The 14499-nt window shown below is 44.0% G+C and overlaps 1 protein-coding gene across 2 annotated transcripts in view; it reads left to right on the top strand.

The window, feature by feature from the left end:
* Nucleotides 1-6691, top strand: part of LOC140204836 (myocardin-related transcription factor A-like) — a 141454-nt gene extending 134763 nt beyond the window's left edge. For both annotated transcript variants that reach the window (XM_072271693.1, XM_072271692.1), the window contains 2 exons: nt 1883-1940; nt 4233-6691. In XM_072271693.1, the coding sequence (XP_072127794.1) occupies nt 1883-1940; nt 4233-4753 (579 nt within the window). In that variant the 3' untranslated portion in view covers nt 4754-6691. The remainder of the gene's footprint in view (nt 1-1882; nt 1941-4232) is intronic.
* The last annotated feature ends 7808 nt before the right edge of the window (nt 6692-14499 follow it).

Genomic DNA, 14499 nt, shown 5'->3' with positions numbered 1-14499 from the left:
GAGTTAGTGAATCACCTCAGACATTTCATAAGTATGACAAGAAGCAAAAACCTCCCACAGGTTTTAAAGGGGGGTGTAGACAGCGATGGAGGGGGGGTGTATAGATGGTAATGTCTATTTTTCCCTAGTCCCCTGTACTTGTTCCCCTCTCTGCATTGCTTGTTTTTCTCTATGGGGTTATCAAACTTCCTGGTTGCTTGTAAAGTCCAGGAATTGAATAATCTCTGAGAGGATGCTGGAAATTTAAAATCACATTCATTTTCTTTGAAGACTTGTTGTTTGAGAGCCCTAGGGTTTTCCACTTAACATTATTAATTCAGCTGTTTCATTTCCTGTTTGTTTGTTTATTTATTGATTGATTGAGATGTAGTCTCCCAGCATTCGCTGATTTAATCTGAGCCTAACCACAGGACAACTTACATTGACCAGTTTTCTTACTAACCGGCACGTCTTTGGATTGGGGAAGGAAACCAGAGCACCTAGAGGCAACCCACGCAGTCACGGGGTGAACCTACAATCTCCTTACCGGCAGTGGTGGGAATTGAACCCGGGTCGCTGGTACTGTAAAGCGTTGTGCTGACCACTACACTACCATGTTGGTTGTGGATGGTTGATGAAACTCTTGCTGCTGTCCAACAACCACCGCCTGCAACCGGCAAACCATGAGAACCCCACCCGTTACGTCTAACTGCCACCAAGATCTGAGCTAATCTGACTTACTTACAGATATGAGAGGAATCCGCTACAGTGAAAGTTGAGTTTATACTTCATGGAGCAGAAATATTAGAAAAATTCTCTTCTGTTTGTCACACAGTGCATCAAAACATACTGTGTTATTTGTGTCAGTGACCAACACAATCCAAATGTGTGCTGGGGTGGGGGGTGGGGGAGGGAGCAGCTCGCATGTGTCACCGTGCTTCTAGCACCAACGTAGTAAGTCCAAAACTTAATAACCCTAACTCGTACTTCTTTTGGAACGGAGAAAACCCACACGGTAATAGAAAGTCAAACAAGACCACACTATAGCAATTCTTGAGGTTTATTGCCTTACAGACAAGTGTTTTGGAGCATAGTCACTAAATCATGGGATTTAGTTTGTGTTAATGATCATCCCTTCCTTGGGGACGATGTCAAGGGACCAAGTTTGATGACATCTTCCTTGTTTGTAGGTGGTGTTGGATTAGGATGTAGAATCATTTACTTTTTTTTCTTGTATTTTAACTTTCCTATGCAAGTTCATAATTTTTATATAACCCCCTTTATCGTATGTGTAATTGTTCAGTGCTATTTCTAGTAATTGTAGTATAACTTATTCTGTATTTTCTAGAAGTTCCAGGGTTTCCTGCACCAAATGTCACACTACTGGAGTCTGGCTATTTCATAAGTTACATCTTATCACTGGAACATGTTCTATGAGACGATCATGTCTTTTTCTCTTTAACCTTTTGTTCATTCTTTGTCTTGTAACACACTGAACAAAATGCTGTAACCATCAAGTTTAATTCCTTGTTGTTGACGTCTGAGGTCCTCCAGATCAAAATCATCTGATCCAAATTGGTCTTCCGAGAGAAGGTGGTATGAGGGAGTGGGAATGGGAAATGCCTTGGTTTCATCAGTATTCTCCAGCAACAAATTTTGGAGAAGCATACCAATGTGCATTTCCCAGATCACAGTCTGTGCACCATTGCCACCCTGATTGGTCACTTTATTTCCCCTTCTCCTTTTCATAGAGGAACTTGTGTCATCATGTCATCTCCCCGTCGCCTCCACCTCACTGTGAAACAAGGAAGTTCTGTGGCCAGAGAACCTGGCCCAGTCAACATGCTCTCTTTTCAGTCTTGGTTTGTGTCTGATGGTCTCACTTTTGTTTTACCGTTTTCAGGAGAACTCCAGAAGCCAGGAGATGGATGATTTGTTTGATATCCTCATTGAAAGTGGAGGTAAGATAACAATGGCAGAATACTGCTTTTTGCTGGAGTTTGATCATTTTTATCATGCTGCTGAAACCAGTAATGTTCACTGCAAGCAACACACACAAAATGTTGGAGGAACTCAGCAGGTCACGTATGGTGGGGAATAAACAGTCAGTGTTTCGGACCAGGTTCTTCAGTGGTTCAAATTAATATCAGAGAATGTGTACAGTTTACAACCTGAAATCCGTGCTCCTCACAGACATCCACGAAACAGAAAAACCAAGAAGAGTGAATGACAGAAAATGGTAAAACCCCAAAGCCCCCCCATGCATAAGCAGCAGAAAAAGCACCAACCCCCCCACTTGCTCCAGAAAAAGCACTAACCCCCCTCCCACTTGCTCCAGAAAAAGCACCAACCCCCCTCCCACTTGCTCCAGAAAAAGCACCAACCCCCTTCCCACTTGCTCCAGAAAAAGCACCAACCCCCCCACTTGCTGCAGAAAAAGCACCAACCCCCCCAACTTGCTCCAGAAAAAGCACCAACCCCCCCACTTGCTGCAGAAAAAGCACCAAACCCCGACTTGCTGCAGAAAAAGCACCAACCCCCCTCCCACTTGCTCCAGAAAAAGCACCAACCCCCCCCCACTTGCTCCAGAAAAAGCACCAACCCCCCCACTTGCTCCAGAAAAAGCACCAAACCCCCCCACTTGCTGCAGAAAAAGCACCAACCCCACCACTTGCTCCAGAAAGAGCACCAACCCCCCCACTTGCTCCAGAAAAAGCACCAACCCCCCCACTTGCAGAAAAAGCACCAACCCCCCCACTTGCAGAAAAAGCACCAACCCCCTCCCACTTGCCCCAGAAAAAGCACCAACCCCCCCACTTGCTCCAGAAAAAGCACCAACCCCCCCCCACTTGCTCCAGAAAAAGCTCCAACCCCACCACTTGCTCCAGAAAAAGCACCAACCCCCCCCACTTGCTCCAGAAAAAGCACCAACCCCCCCCACTTGCTCCAGAAAAAGCACCAAACCCCCCCCACTTGCTGCAGAAAAAGCTCCAACCCCACCACTTGCTCCAGAAAAAGCACCAACCCCCCCCACTTGCTGCAGAAAAAGCACCAACCCCCCTCCCATCATGCAAGCAAAGGCAACACCAAACAGATCGTGATCTCGAGTCCATCAAAAGCTACTGTCCATCCCAACAGTTTGACATCTCAGGCAGGCTCTCTCGCTCACTAGCGAGGGAGAGAGAGATATCGCTCCTGCAGCAGACGAGGGGGGAGACCAACAGCTTCAAAATGAAAGGGCGCCTCTTTAGGACTGAGGTGAGGAGGAATTTCTTTAGCTGGGGGTGGTGAATCTGTGGAATTCATTGCCACAGATGGCTGTGGAGGCCAAGTCTTTGGGTATATTTAAAATGGAGGCTGATAGGTTCTTGATTAGTAAGGGTCTCAAATGTTATGGGGGAAAGGGAGGAGAATGGATGTGAGAGGGTTAATAAATCTGCTATGATAGAATGGCAGAGCAGACTATAGGCCAAATGGCCTAATTCTGCTCCTATGTCTTGTGGTCTTAACTTTCCTCCCCTCACATCCTGTTACACCATTCTTTTGACACTGACATCCTCCAATCTTCTGTGTTTGCAGAAGATCCTGTCTTCCTGTGGGAGCCCAGGTGCTGAACTTCCATTATTTTCTCAGTCAGCTTTCAGGAGAGACCATGCATAGCCATGTTTAGATTTTGGTCAAGCTAAACCCTGGGCAATTGACATTGACTGCATATTTAGTGCCTGCTCTCCAAATGTGTCATCAGTCCCTAGCCAACTTCTAGGGCACAGACCCCTTGCTTATTGTTATTGGTCCATGACATAAAAAAGGTGGGAACCCCCTGTTCAAGGGTTTAATGTACCCTTGAACACATGCATCCCCTGGTGGTGGGGGAGCTGATTTCAGGTGGTTTGGTGGGGAGGTGTGATGGAAATTCTAATTAAACTCAGGCCTGGTTGGAGAAGAGGTTGGGGAGGGGAGTGCATACTTTTCTGCAGTGCTCCGGATTAGGATGGGTTAATGATCAATACATTTAGAAAGTAATTGAGTGCTGAAAGGGATGGGCACCAAGGTGGCCTGAAGGATTTGCTTCCGTGCTCTGATACTCTAGGTATTGGATTAAAACAAGCTTAATCCTGCATTCAGTCAAGAAGCGCATTGGGAGGTTAAAAGCTTCCCAATCAAAGTGTGGAGCATTGAAGCAAGAGTAGAATAATACAAAGAAGGAGAAATAATCAAAGCTGTTGCTTATGTTCTTTGCCTTTCATTCACAGAAATCTCCGTCAATGCCAAGGACGCTACCACCTCTTTAAACACGCCATCTCCGCAGAGTGTCTCGCCCACACTTGCCGTGTCCTCGCCACAGACTTCTCTCAAAGTGGAGCCACCGTCTCCGCAGTTGTTGCTGGAGCCCATCACCGACAGCCAGTTCAGTAACCAAGAGAGCCGGCTCGAGGACTTTCTAGTAAGCACAACCGGTGTCCCGTTGTTATCAGTTGACCACGATGGAACTCAGCCTCTCTCGCTCATCGACGACCTACACAACCAAATGCTGAGCAGCTCCAGTATACTGGAGCACCCGCACTCTCCCATGGACACCTCGGACATGCACTTCACCACCGACAGCACCTGCCTGACCCTGGACCTTGCTGACACTAACTTGGACAGTATGGAGTGGCTGGATCTTACCATGGGTGGCTCCTCGGTGGGCCTGGCTCCTCTGAACTCTGTGTCCCACAGTGTCTTCTCTACTGACTTCCTAGACGGTCACGACCTGCATTTACACTGGGATTAACATCAGCGGCCAAAACGTTGAGGGCGATCTTTCACAAAGCCTCTTGATCAGTGTGGGACTTTAGTGCGCTGGTGCTGAATCAGGGTGAGTGTCCTCGAGCATGGTTCTTCGCTGTCACTTTAACTGAGCAGGATCTGCACACGAGTCAGCGATGCACGTCCTCTTGTGAAGCATCAGAGGGTCTTCCCTGTTCAAGAGTCACGGGCAAATACAAGCTGGAGCACACTGCTGTAACTCTGAGCCCAACCACTGCTGCTGGGGGAGCCACCCCTGGATTAGAGTTCAGATCAGAGGATGGACTTAATTAAAAGTTGACCAGAACACAATGGAGTCTTTTGATCTTAGCCTTCACATAGCTTCTGGGCTGGACCTGTGGAGAGATGGATCCCCCTCCCAGCACACATTAACACTTAGTTTCTCCATTGCCAAGTCTGTCTCTTTGCACTGATTGGGGCAAGTAAATGTTCTTTTTTTTTGAAACAGGAACCCAAAGGTACATTAACAGAGTTAGAAATGGAAAGTTACCACCAAACCTCCCCACCAGCCCAGCCCCTTGAGGACAAGTCTGAATGTTATTGTGGTCTGTCTCCAGAGCATGTGTCTCGGTCTGTCGTGGCGTTGCCCTAAGATCACAAACTAAGACCTGTGCTTGTGACTGCTTTGGATTGTGACCACGGCGTTTTGGCTTGTTGTGAAATAGTTTATTTCTTGCCCAGCAACCCCAGCAGTGTTTGCTTTAGTCTGAGGAGAGGAGTTGAATTTAGCCCTGGACAGCCTCACCAGGCCCCTAATGTGCCATTCATTCTCAGTCAGATTTTGAGTTGGACTATTGGATCAGGCGAGTGTTGTCTCCAGCATGCCCCAAGGATAGCTGCGACTTTCCCCAAAGGTTTTCCACGTCGGAGAGCACCAAGTTCCATTCTGTCCACTTAATCTATAACTGTAACCAAGAGGTCTGAGTTCAACTAGGAAAGGGTCACAACTGTCCAGTGCTGTCTTTGTGGCGTTGACACCACATCTACGTCCTGGGGCTGTTAGTTACTGATAACAAGCTTTCAACGGCCGGCTGGCGTCTCAGAGTCGGGTGAAAGATCTCTTTGGCCCTCTTGGTTTGAGGGTGTGGGGCTGTCTGTCTGTTTACCCTTTCCTTGTCAACCAGAGCTGTGTCATCTCCGCAGGGTATCCGTCAGCCTTCCGCATGCCTCACCCTTCAAACCGTGAAGGGAGCCTGAAAAGCTGAGGGTTCAATGTCAGAAAGGGCCGTGAATTGCCACAGTATTTCTTAAAAGTAAACAAAAAAGGATTTTTTAAATCCGCTGCAGGAAGAAGAAATTGTCCTTCTTGCCAGCTACGTGATTTTTTTTAAACTGTAAAGTTACAATCATTTAGAATGTAAACCGAAATTGCATACTGTAATATATGCACTTGAAGTCATATCTGTGTATGAGTTACATAGCTATGTTCTGCTATGTTATTATAAATCACTGATTACATAACACTGGTGTACGGGGCCCACTTTTGACAACAAGCCTTGAAAGTGACAACTTGTCCAGCCTAGTGAATAGCAGTTAGATTTTGCCTCTGTGGGTTTCTGGTACAGAGCTTGTGCGACTCCCCGGTGTAATCAACTTCACACTGTGAGTTATAGCATGACCAAGCTAATGCATTTTCATTCAGAACCAAGGGATCTTGGCTGGGAATGGAACAGCATTAACTTGGGAACATGGAAGGATTATGTGCTTAGTTCTAGATTAATTACACTAATCTGAAGGAATCTTAAGAGGAACAAGCCTTTGGAAGTTTGGAAAGAGTGACAAAGGAGTGGAAGTTGCCTTGAATTCCTTGTTTCTTTCACATTAAATTAGAGTTACCGGGCATTGTGTTGTGTTCTGGACAATGCTGTGATTTTTTTTGTTTATATTATATATATTCTTGAAACATTTGATATGTGTTTCTCAATCAATTTGGCACATTCTGCAACCCTTGTAGTTGAAGGCAGAGAGTACATCATGCTTAAATCACTATTGCAAGCTAGTGGCCAAGTCATCCTTTCTAGTAGCCAAAAGTGAAGTTACTGTGGTCTTTATATAACCCAGAAAGGGGTTGAGTGTCATTGCTTTGGCAATCAGTTCTTTGTTATTTTTTTAATTGTATGTTCTCGTTGACCATAAGCTGTGTTTCAGTACAGCTCTCTATAAGAGCTACCTGTTTGATTCTTTTGTAGAAGGGTTGAAAGAGTTAACGTTGCATCCTGGTGCATTACAGAATCCAGAGCGAGTGGAGGGGGAGCATTTTAAATGGGGTTGAGGAAATGATTTGAAGATTCAAAAATTGCTGATTTGATCGAAGGTACAGAAGCCCACGACCTTCCAAACACCACCTCCCACACCAAAGTAGCAAAGGGTGGGTTTTATTGAAAGTCTCAAATCCCACTCCCAGTGAACCTGATATTCATCTAACTTGCACTGAAAATTCATGTCTGAGAGCTTGGAGGCTATTAAACAGTTAATTTCTCTCCACCTCCCCCAACCAAAATTGACACATTTTTGTCCAATCAACTTTCTCCATACACTGTTATAATAGATGATTTATTTTTTGAGATACAGTGTGGAATACGCTATTTTCAGCCGGAGCCACATCACCCAGCAATCCCTGATTTAGTCATAGCCTAATCTTGGTTCAATTTACAATGACCAATTATTCTACCAACTGGTACGTTTTTGAATTGTGGGAGAAAACAAAAGCACCCAGAGGAAACCCACGTGGTCCCGGGCAGAATGTACAGACTCCTTACAGAGAGCAGTGGAAATTGAATCCGGGTCGCCTGTACTGTAAAGTGTTGTGCTAACCACACCACTGTTGATGTTGCTGAGTTGGAAAACTTGGCGAGTTCTGTACCTGTGCATTGAGCCTTAGTTTTGGTGAGCCGGTGCAAACCAAGTGACATATCTGGACATGGAACCTCCTTACTGGAAGCCACCTCCTCTTCCCTAGCACAGAAGTGGTGAGCACACTTTCTGATGGTGCTTTGTGATTCTGAGAACACTCAAGAGACATGGCATGCTGAGCAAAATTTGAAGAGGCTGAGCTGAGTTCTCTCTCACCGTCATTTCATTTTATCCATCCCTAAAAAGGTACTCTGACCAGAATGGTCTCCAGCCAGGATGGATCTTGTTAGCAAATCCCTGAGTGTATGTTGAATGTTGCCACCTGAACTCAGTTGGTGAATGGAGTTTGTATATTGTGTATTGTCCTGTCAATTCTGGTGTTAAGTCGTCATCAAACCCTTTGATCATAGGTAGCTCGGGTGGTTGATGGCTAGGTTGAGTTGTCCTCTGATCTTGGCAATCCATTTGCAGACGTTTCGTAACCATTCGAGGAGACATCATCAGTGCGCTGTTCACTTGTGGTGTGTCCTGAATGCTTAGCCTTTATATACATATCAATCAGCTGACTGGTTGTCATTACAGAAACTCAGTTGCATGGCCATGCAACTAATCAGTGATGAGAACCCCTACCTATGTTCCAACTGAGTTTCCATAATAACGTTTGCAAATTGGTTGTCAGAATCGGAGAACAACTCAACCAACCCTTGATGACTCCAAATAGGGGTGTGAAGCGGGTTATAATGATAGAGTTTTACAGTTAGAATTACTGTCGCCAACTAATGGCCACTCGGGAGACCATGGCAGCACAACTAGCCCTGTCTCACAGATCCAGGGACCCAGGTTTGGTCCCAGTTCCTAAAACTGGTTGTGCAGGGTTTGAATATTGTCCCCCACCACAACCCTTGTGCTTTAGTTTCACATGCTCGTGCTACTAAGTTACTTGACTCCTGGAAATTGCCACGAGTGTATCAAGGTGGCAGGTGGAAATAGGATCTATGTGAGCAAGGCCAAACTGAGTGAGGTAGTGGGACTGGTGGAATTCAGGTGAGAGTTTTCATTGTTAGATCAAAGCCACCTCCTGTAGTGTGTGAGGTGTTTTTAAGATAAATAAATGGAGAAAAACGTGCAGTATATTGGTGAATCCGCTGGAATGATGCTAAGCCATAAAATTAACGAAAAAATCTAACGTAGGTTTACACACCTATAGAAATTGATCACTGGATCATAATGCAATTCTGATACTGGAGTTGGGTTTTTAGCTGCAATGCTGTACTTGATCCAAGACAATCTTAAGACCCAGTAGGTTCAACCTGGGGTGAAGTAGTCTCAGCTATTTCAGTCACTGCTCTGGATTCCTAGAAACCACAACACAAAACAATCAGAGGATTTGGAGCTCTGTCCCACTTCTCTAAAGTTGTTCTTCCTTTTTTTGCAAGAAGAATGAGCCCTATTTGAGGCTTGGTTGAGTGTATTACATAGTTTGGTCTGACCTTCCTGGTCTTCTTCCCTCATCTCCACCAATGGCTGCAAGACCTTCTGCTGTCCGTGGCCCCAAGCTCTGGACTTCATGCCTTGCACTGCTTTACCTACCTACATACTCTGAGGCACTTCTGCAAATCTGCGTCTGACCCTTTTGATCACCTGCCCAGATTTCATATTGTAGCTTGGTACCTAATGTTACCCAATCAACTCTGTGTTAAACTTGATGCAGATGGTAGAACTGAGTGGTATTTTGTCTGTTTCCTACTGTCATGCCCTTGAAGTTGGCTTCTGTGACCTTGCTCACAGTCAGAGGTAACTGTATGATGATTTTGATTGTTGCCTGAGTTTAGACCTGCTCGTCACCTGCAAATGCCTCTATCTCTTATGACTTTCCTTGGTATCCTGGAGTTACAGAGAACTATGCTGCACAATCCTTTGTATTGCTAGCACTGCTGTTGGATTGATTTGTCCTTAGATGCACTTTCAAGCAGGGATCACTAGGTCAAAGTTCAAAGTACATTTATTATCGAATACTATATACAACCTTGAGATTCCTCTTACAGGCAGCCACAAAACAAAGAAACCCAATAGAGCCCATCTAAAAAAAACAATAAGCACCCAAAGAGCAGAAAAAGAAACAAATCATGTGAACACTAAAAGTAAGCAAATAGCATTCAGAAGTTCACAAAGAGTGAGTCCACATCCACGAAGCCAGTCACAACCGATCCAGGAGCCAATTAGTTGCAGGCCAAAGTCTCAGTTCAGACGGCAATCAAGCAGAACCCTGAGAGGTAGAAGCCTTTCCTCTCTCATCCCCTTTCATTAAGAGATAATTACTGATGCTTTTCTATTCCTACAGATCCCCTTTTTAGTTGGCTGTAATGTAAATGTAACACAAGCCAGGTTGGATTTGGTTACTATTTCATGTGCCCAAAGATGCAATGAAAAGCTTTATTTTTGCATGCCATCTGCAGAGACTGTGCCACGTTTAATTACGTCAAGGTGAAAACAGAATGCAAGATATTGTGTAGAGTTGCAGTGCAGGTAGACAAACGAAATACAAGGGCCATATCAAAGTACATTGGGAGATCGAGTTCATCAATTGTTTTCTAAATCCTGTAACACTACATTGGCAAGCCCACGTTCATTGGCATTCCCTTGCAGAGTTGGCAGTGGGCCTTTTTATACAACAGAGGAGAATATTAAATCAAAAGTACAATTTAGCACCAAACTATTTGTTCTATTGGTTCCTGCCCAAGTCTTCTAATCTTATCAATGTATCCTGTTTATCCCTCCGTTGTGCTAATGGCCCATCCAACCCAAACAGTCAGTATTGGCATTTACCCACCGCAAGCAACTTCATTTCAATGCAATCTTTGTTTCTCTTACTCCCTTCAACATCTTGATTTTATAAATCTAAAAGAAAGCATTTAAAACATGCAAGTAATTTGCCAAGTTATCTCAGGGCTATTAGATTAAACCACAAGTCCACTTAGAGGAGAAACCAGAACAGGGTTCCTTCAGTTCCAGAATTGAAGCATTTGGTGCCATTGAGGTCTGGAGATATCCTTTCTAAGTGTATCCAATACTTTCTATTTTTGTTTCAAATTACCAGCATCTTGTCTATTTTGTTTCAAACGCAAAGCATATATATATAGACTTTAAAGATTTCCGGGGTTGATGCCAGAAATTTGAGATCCAGTACCATGACTGTTCCCATTCGTAGACGGTTTGGGGACCGAGGGGGCTTAGCGGAAGAGCAAAGCATGAGGGGATGGATTAGAGAAAAAAAACACTTAAGAAAATGGAAGATGGTGACTATTGAGCTTTTAGTGTGTTATAAGCAGATTCATCTATGTCTTTCAAAGGGAATTAAATGGAAACTTTGTTAGAAAATAATCTGCAAGCAATGTGTGAGATCGGGCAGATATCTGTGCTTGGACCCAGTGTGGACTTGATAGGCCAAATGACCTTTTCATGTGCAATAATGATGCAGTAAAGAGCACAGAATTAATGAGTAGCTAATATGTAATCCAGAGCCTTGGATCTACGGAACATGGAGCTGCCAAGGCTGGGTAAGGTATTACCCAGGAGATCATACGGTTCCTGTGTTTACCTTCTTGCATCAGTGCCAGCCGGGTGTCCAATTACATTGGACTTACAGCCAAAATCACAGCAGAACGATACTGATCACTGACCACTGGTAAAACACTCTGCAGGTTAGTGTCTGTAGAAAGAGAAAGAGAGAGAGAGAGAGACACTAACATAGTCAACATTTCAGATTTGACACCCTTCATGGATTACAGACCAAAAGAAAAGGTCAATGACTAAGTATGATTGTTCTAAATTGCAGTTGACTGGTAATTGACTTGTTTTGGTGATTACATTTTGAAGGCAAATGCAAGTTTCTTAGCTGCAGCCATCTGGAAGTTGCACCTAATCCATTCGAAAGCTGCACCCTTTGACCCCCTAATCTCAACGGTGCAGGAACTCATGAATCAGTCCATAATATTCTGTTTTCCCCATTTACCCCTGAGAGCACAGATCCAGCAAGGCAGAGCACCCACTGGTTCTGGGAAAAATCCTTGCTGATTGGGGTCTCAGTGCTTCTAACCAGCATGATCAATCACAAGACGAGGCCTACAAAGAAAAAGAAAATCAGTCATTTCAATCAAACCAGTTCATAATACAAATATGAGTATGACCTTTCTTTAAAAAGCTGGAAATCTAAAATGAGAAAAGTGAAACACCCACACTACCATTTACTAATTTTTAATGAAGCCCCTAATCAATCCTAATTTGAGGATGTTTTGGGTATTTACTCACTGTCCGTAATGCCGCCGGTGTTTAGGGCAGCATTGAAGGTCCTCCATCTCTGGTGGTGCTCAGGGCTTCCTTCATCGTGACAGTAGCTCAGTTTTCACTGCTGTCAGTCATGTAAGTCCTGGGTGGAGACTTGGGTATACCATCACACTCGGATGTAGAAGGATTCTTTGTTGCTGTTTCCATTTCGATTTTGTTTTACCAATCCGGGTTGTTAGCCCTGAGCTGAACCCCCAAATGTGTAGGACCAGTGGACCATTCTTAGCCTGGCCTCTAACCAGGAAGCTTCATTTAAAATCAATGAATAGCAGATTCAGGGCTTATCCAAAGTTTTAAAAATGACGACATTTTGGGTAGGCTTAAGTTTAGTGCTCTGGATCTTCCTTCCCCTTCTCTCGAGTCTGCTTGTCCAATCTGGTCTAGAACACCCTACCCAGGGATCAATCCTTGCACTATTTTCTCAATTAATCGAGTCAATAAAATTGATTACATCTTTGTCGAAGAGTCGGTTACGGATAAACTTAAAAATTCGTGCCTTGTTCTTACTAGTCATATAAAACCCTGCTGTTTTATCGAGATTTGCCTCTAGACTAGTTTTCGTTGAGGTTTCTAGGCATGCCCTTGTGAGAATCACTAGAGCCATGTCGTTGGCAAAGCCCAATGGAGTGCAAGAGCTGCCATCTTCACTGAGATGGAATCTGGACCCACCTTATCTAATAAATATAATATTACGTCCATTATGATATTAAATACAATAGGAGAAAGCTGATCGCCCTGATAACTCCTCTAAGTTGGGAATGAGTCCAGTCTTGACCTTGTCTTTCTCGATAAAAGTGCAGGAACCTATACGTATCTGCTATGAGGTCCACGAAATGGGTGTCAGCCCCCATCCAACCCAAAGCTTTAACCTGTGGCTGACAGGGTCAAAAGCTTTCGATAAGCAACAGCCAGATTTATACATTTCTCGTTGACCCCCTTAGTTCAGGCAGAACATTTACATCCACATTTAAGATTTAAGTGCTAAATTTTAAATACTGCTTTTTTAAGCTCCCTGCTGCTATTCACTTAAAGTTCTTTTACTTTAAAAAACTATGTGCCTTCATTTCAGTCCCACACTGCTGCACTACAGGGGAGACATGATCGTGAAAAGAAAGCTGCTGTAATTGTGTCCTAAAGGTAAAATAAAGACTAGAATTTGATTTTTTGTGCTTTTTTTTAAAGCAAGGCTGCCTAACTCTGCTATGCGTGTCTTTGGCAAGCAGGAGAAGCTTCTGCAATTATCCAGTTTGTTTTGTGGTTTGGTAACATTGAAGGTTTCTTTATATATTAGAGCAGCTCTAGTTAGCTTGGTACAAAATGCTAAATAACACCAGCCCATCGCAAAACTGCATCTTTAGAAGGACCTAGATTTTTTATTGGGTTTGTTCACTCAATACAATCTTTTCTGCCCTTGGGGTTAGAATGTCACACTGCCTGAGTAGAGAACTACTCAATCTGCTGCTAGATTTCTAAGGAGCACTTGGCAGTTCAAAGTTCTTGCCCAATGGATACCAGCTCCAGACTGCACCCAAGGAGATGTCCGAGTGTTTGAGAACAATAGGGCAATGAAGAAGTATTAGTGTTAATTGAGCATGGTGCTCATGCTCTGGATGGGAGTGCACTTGGAACCTGGTCTGGTTATAGTCTTGTCATTGAAGTCCTTTAAAATAGTAGATTGTATACGTGTTGAAGTTCTACATTCATTATCCAGTTAGTGTAGACTGGATGTTTTCATAGGAAGTGACTGCAATTTGACATTGGAAGTATTTGATCTGTATTATCCCGTTTATTGATGGAGACACCAAGATGGGGTCCGCGCAGGATGTTTACTGGGATACAACACTGACAAATTGTTCTGAACCAATTATGCTTCCCACCACCATCAATAAGTTACACTGCATCTGTCTACTTCAGTATAGGCTGCATTGAGGAGAGAGGGACTGAAGGCGTATGCTTTGCTTGCTTTTGCTGGAGATAGATAGAATGAGGTCTCTTGGGTTTGTCTGCTTTGTAGACGAGAGAAGGAAGGTCCAGTCCAGGGGACTGTGCATTGTGGTAAAGGGCAAGTTACTGCTCTACATTGTATAAAGCTATAAGAGGTAGAATCACTACAGGTTGATCTACAACCTCTGGCCGGACTGAGGGTCCTGTAGAGAAATACACTTGAGCCAAAGCAGCCCAAGGAATGTGCTGTTTTGAGCCTCAGCACTAGTGGATGGAGAAAGAAACAGTCATCAGTGGAAACTTCCAAAATACTTCCGCACACAGGGTGAGAGCTGTAACTCTTGTATCTCAGTTAATGACACTTGTAGAGGGCCATGAAATGACAATACTCATCGGGTACTCAGTAAACACTCTGAACTTGACTGACTGTGTGGCCCAGAGTTTTCTTCATGCTTCTCATTGTTCTTCAGGACAGTGTGTAACCACTAAGGAGGAGAGCTCAAAACACTTCCTGCTAGGTTTGAGTCAGTGCTGCTTTCTCAGAAGAATCAAAATCAGGTATATAATTAC

This window comes from Mobula birostris, chromosome 11, assembly GCF_030028105.1.
Source record: "Mobula birostris isolate sMobBir1 chromosome 11, sMobBir1.hap1, whole genome shotgun sequence".
Taxonomy (NCBI): Eukaryota; Metazoa; Chordata; class Chondrichthyes; order Myliobatiformes; family Myliobatidae; genus Mobula; species Mobula birostris.
Note: the sequence above shows the minus strand (reverse complement) of the source record. Positions and strands in the feature narration are given on the sequence as shown.